This window comes from Chanodichthys erythropterus, chromosome 7 (assembly GCF_024489055.1).
Source record: "Chanodichthys erythropterus isolate Z2021 chromosome 7, ASM2448905v1, whole genome shotgun sequence".
Taxonomy (NCBI): domain Eukaryota; kingdom Metazoa; phylum Chordata; class Actinopteri; order Cypriniformes; family Xenocyprididae; genus Chanodichthys; species Chanodichthys erythropterus.
In genome coordinates this window covers 43,950,005-43,954,871 of record NC_090227.1, presented here as the reverse complement: position 1 = coordinate 43,954,871, position 4,867 = coordinate 43,950,005, and the positions used below count along the sequence as shown (strand labels likewise).

The 4,867-nt window shown below is 35.3% G+C and overlaps 1 protein-coding gene across 1 annotated transcript in view; it reads right to left on the bottom strand.

Moving 5' to 3' along the window:
* Positions 1–3,355: 3,355 nt before the first annotated feature.
* Positions 3,356–4,867, bottom strand: part of si:dkey-205h23.1 (AT-rich interactive domain-containing protein 3B) — a 50,972-nt gene continuing 49,460 nt past the window's right edge. The window contains exon 9 of the mRNA XM_067390670.1: positions 3,356–4,495. Within this exon, the coding sequence (XP_067246771.1) occupies positions 4,305–4,495 (191 nt within the window). The 3' untranslated portion in view covers positions 3,356–4,304. The remainder of the gene's footprint in view (positions 4,496–4,867) is intronic.

Sequence of the window (4,867 nt, the reverse complement as noted above, 5' to 3'; positions counted from 1 at the left end):
ATCCGAACCGCTGATTCAACACACTGATTCATAACGCTCCGAAGCTTTCTGAAGCAGTGTTTTGAAATCGGCCATCACTATATAAGTCGTTATTTTGTTTTTTGGCGCACCAAAAATATTCTCCAATGGCATGAGGGTGAGTAATTAATGACATTGTTTTCATTTTTGGGTGAACTAAACCTTTAAAGCATTAGAGTCACAACAAAACAAAAATATAAAACTGGGACAAAGAATCTGCACAATGCTTTTAATCCAGTTCAAACAGAAGAAGAGCTGCAGCAAACATGGAGAATCAGAGCTGGAACAGAAGAATCAATGTCCTGAGAATAGAGAGAAAGCACATCAATATGGCCTTCAAACCTCTTCCAGACCAGACAGAAACATCTGACCGGTCATTCCCTGGTCACCCGTTACATCATCATAATACAGACTCGAGCTGAAGATCTTCTAGGAGTCGATCACATGACACAGAAACACTCACTTCTGAAAACAGCATCAATAAATGCATATAATGCGGGTGACCTTTGACCTGTGAGGCCGACGTCATGTGTGTTTAGGAGCAGCGGGCTGGTCTTTGGTATCTAGCTGTGCAGGAACTGAAGGCAGATAGTTTAGTTAAGGTGAGCAGGTTTGGCCACCTGATTGTACAAATGCAACAGTTCATGTTTGTTTGGTTTTGCCACAAGAAAAAAAGACACAAAACGAAAGAATCGAGGGATTCACGTCCAGCATTCCAGATTCTGCGCAGTATCCGGGGAGCGCGTGTGCTTCCCGTCGTAATGGCAGCATGAGGTATGTAGTGTAAATCTCCACACGTCACAACAACGCTCCCGTGCATTCATGAGTGATTATATTCATCTTAAAAATAATGAGAGTTCACTTAAAAACATCACAGTACTTCCTGAGAGAGACGCCTTCCTGTTACGGAAAGCAAAAATGTGAGATTCACAAACATCAGGCCCTGAAGTGTCAGTGTGGATAAAGAGGATGATGTTCACGCAGAGATCCAGACGTTCATCTGGACTTTGCTCTGGAGCTTCTGCTTTGGTCGTGGAATGATTTGATGGTTACGCTGAGAACTTCATCACACCATTCATGGGTGAATCTCATGAAACTTCTGGGAAAACATGATATTTTGATCCAAAACCAGCGGGAAGAAATGATAAATTATATTTTGGATAGTAAATGTTGGACCTTAAAGATGTTTTAAATTGTGATATCATGACGATTAAATGCAAGACACGTTAAACAGGCTTCAATTTCCTGATTTTTATATAGTTAGATGCGATTAATCACAATTGATTTGACAGCATTAATATATGTAATAATAAGCAATAATATATTATATAATATATATATATATATATATATATATATATATATATATACACATATATACACACAGTACAGTCCAAAAGTTTGGAACCACCAAGATTTTTTTTTTTTAAAGAAGTTTCGTCTGCTCACCAAGGCTACATTTATTTAATTAAAAATACAGTAAAAACAGTAATATTGTGAAATATTATTACAATTTAAAATAACTGTGTACTATTTGAATATATTTCACAAAGTAATTTATTCCTGTGATCAAAGCTGAATTTTCAGCATCATTACTCCAGTCTTCAGTGTCACATGATCCTTCACAAATCATTCTAATATGATGATCTGCTGCTCAAGAAACACTTATGATTATTTTCAATGTTGAAAACAGTTGTGTACTTTTTTTTTCAGGATTCCTTGATGAATAGAAAGTTCAAAAGAACAGCATTTATCTGAAATACAAAGCTTCTGTAGCATTATACACTACCGTTCAAAAGTTTGGGGTCAGTAAGATTTTTTATTTTTATTTTTTTGAAAAGAAATTAAAGAAATGAATACTTTTATTCAGCAAGGATGCATTAAATCAATCAAAAGTGGCAGTAAAGACATTTATAATGTTACAAAAGATTAGATTTCAGATAAACACTGTTCTTTTGAACTTTCTATTCATCAAATAATCCTGAAAAAAATATTGTACACAAATATTTTGTACAATTGTACACATTAAATGTTTCTTGAGCAGCAGATCAGCATATCAGAATGATTTCTGAAGGATCATGTGACACTGAAGACTGGAGTAATGATGCTGAAAATTCAGCTTTGATCACAGAAATAAATTACTTTGTCAAGTTACTTATTAATATTTCACAATATTACTGTTTTTACTCTATTTTTAATCAAATAAATGCAGCCTTGGTGAGCAGACGAAACTTCTTTTAAAAACATTAAAAATCTTAGTGGTTCCAAACCTTTGGACTGTACTGTATATATATGTATATATATATTTTAATGCTGTCAAATCAATTATGATTAATCGCATCTAACTATATAAACACATACTTTTATGTTAGATGCGATTAATAATTTGACAGCATTAATATGCGTATATGTATATACACACACACACACACACATATTTACAAACTTTTGTTAGGTAATCTATTATATATATTTTGTTAGGTGCGATTAATATACACACACACACACAATATATTAACAAACTTTTATGTTAGATGCGATTAATTGATTGACAGCATTAATGTATGTGTATGTATATATATATATATATATATATATATACACACATACACACATATATATTATGTATAGATATGTATGTGTGTATATATATATATATATATATATATCTTTATACAAAGACACTTACAAACTTATGTTAGATGTGATTATTTGTGATTAATCGCAATTAATCGATTTGACAGCATTAATATGTTCGTGTATGTATGTATATATATCTTTATACACACACTTACAAACTTTTGTTAGGTGCGATTAATCATGATTAATCGATTTGACAGCATTTATATATGTAATAATAAGTAATAGTAAATAATATATATATACACACACACTATATATTAAACTTTTGTTAGATGTGATTAATTGATTGACAGCATTAATATATGTGTGTATGAGTATATATATACACACACACACACACACACACTTATGTTAGATGTGATTATTCGCGATTAATTGCAATTAATCGATTTGACAGCATTAATATGTGCGTGTATGTATGTATATATATATATCTTTATACACACACACAAACTTTTGTTAGATGCGATTAATCGCAATTAATCGATTTGACAGCATTAATATGTGCGTGTATGTATGTATATATATATATCTTTATACACACACACAAACTTTTGTTAGATGCGATTAATCGCAATTAATCGATTTGACAGTACTTATATATATCTATAATATATATATTTTAATTAAAAAAAAAAAAAAAAAAAAAAAAAATATATATATATATATTTTAGATTTTCATGAGATTCACCCACATATTCAAAACTTGCCCTGAGATCCACATGAAATAAACGTAGGAGCAGATCCCACAGCGGGCCGATCGCTCGTTCAAACATCTACTGACACATTCAGCTGGTTTCTGAGGTATTTGACAGTTGTTCTGAGAGACAGACGGGCTCTGACATCATCAAACGTTTGAGCAGACACATTTCCAAGAACCTTATAAGATTCCGGGAATTCCTCTTCCCTAGCGACCGCGTCCTCAGGTCCAGACGGGCGTTCGGACCGCGAGCCGGTGCGCAGGGAGGCCAATGCATAGAAGAGAATCAGTGAGGTCCCGTCCTAAAATCACGTCAGCGTTTCTGATTCTGACGAATTCAAATCGATTCTAAAAAAAACAAAAATAAAAACTCAATTCAGAAAAGGTCTAAACTACAGATCCTGAGGTAAAAGACATTCCCGTAACGTTCCACCACTGAATGTTTGAGGTATGAATGTAAAATGAGGAACCTTGAGAGAAAAAGTTCATTCAGAATAAAAGTCACGAAACATAATCAGAAGACAGAAGAAACACACTCTAAATAAAAATCTTCAAGTTCTGTAAAACCTGTCCGTCGTTTGGCTGAACGTTCTGATTGTATTTAGCGTTTTCTAAAACAAGCCGGACGTCGTTCATGAAACACAAGCGCTAATTTCTGTATGAAGCGTTCATAAATCCATTCTTACGTTGCATTGTATTCATTTTGTGACATTTTAGAGTGTTTTTGAACGCTTCACTTGTGATTCCTGAATGAGGCCCAGCCATGTTATTTTATGCATATGTGTCCATGAACTTGTGCGAAAACCGCAAATATGTTTCCAAACATGCGGACAGCCGATGTCGACAGGAGAGAATGAGGTACTGGTTGTGCAACAGTTTGAGTTTCATCCATTGATTTTCACGTCCAGCACAGAGCTGGGCGGCAGCTGGCGTTCGGCTCGGGTTACGGGGAGCCGCTGGTGGACGGCTCCGCTGAGCTCCGCCCCTTGGAGGAGGAGGAAGAGGTGGGGCTTTGGCTGGGGGCGGAGCTAGAGAAGGTGAACAGCCCACTGGGTCCAGCTGGAGGTGCGTGAGCCGCGGCAGACGCGTTCACACCCGCAGCTGCAGCCGCCGACTTCTGGGCGAACAGAGTTCCTGTGAATCGAAATGTCAAAAATCAGATCAGCAGTGATTAATAGTGATGCACTGAAATTAAAACAAAACCGAACTGAATTAGATACATATTGTTCTCAAGCTAACGTCTTTCTGTGGTTAAAACACTGGTTGATCGATTACATGAGACATGATTCATTTCAGTAAGTGGTTCTGTATCTTCCAACATTCCTTCTGATGTTCATGCATGTTTATTTGGTGCTGCAACTATTAGTAAAGAGGAAGAGATTCAAACACATTTATTGTTTGAATTTTGTGATCAAATGGACAGAATCTGAAAGCTGAGACTTTGTTTCATATTATAATTATCAAAGCACAAAACTTATTGTGAGTATTGGATGGCAGGCGCACTAC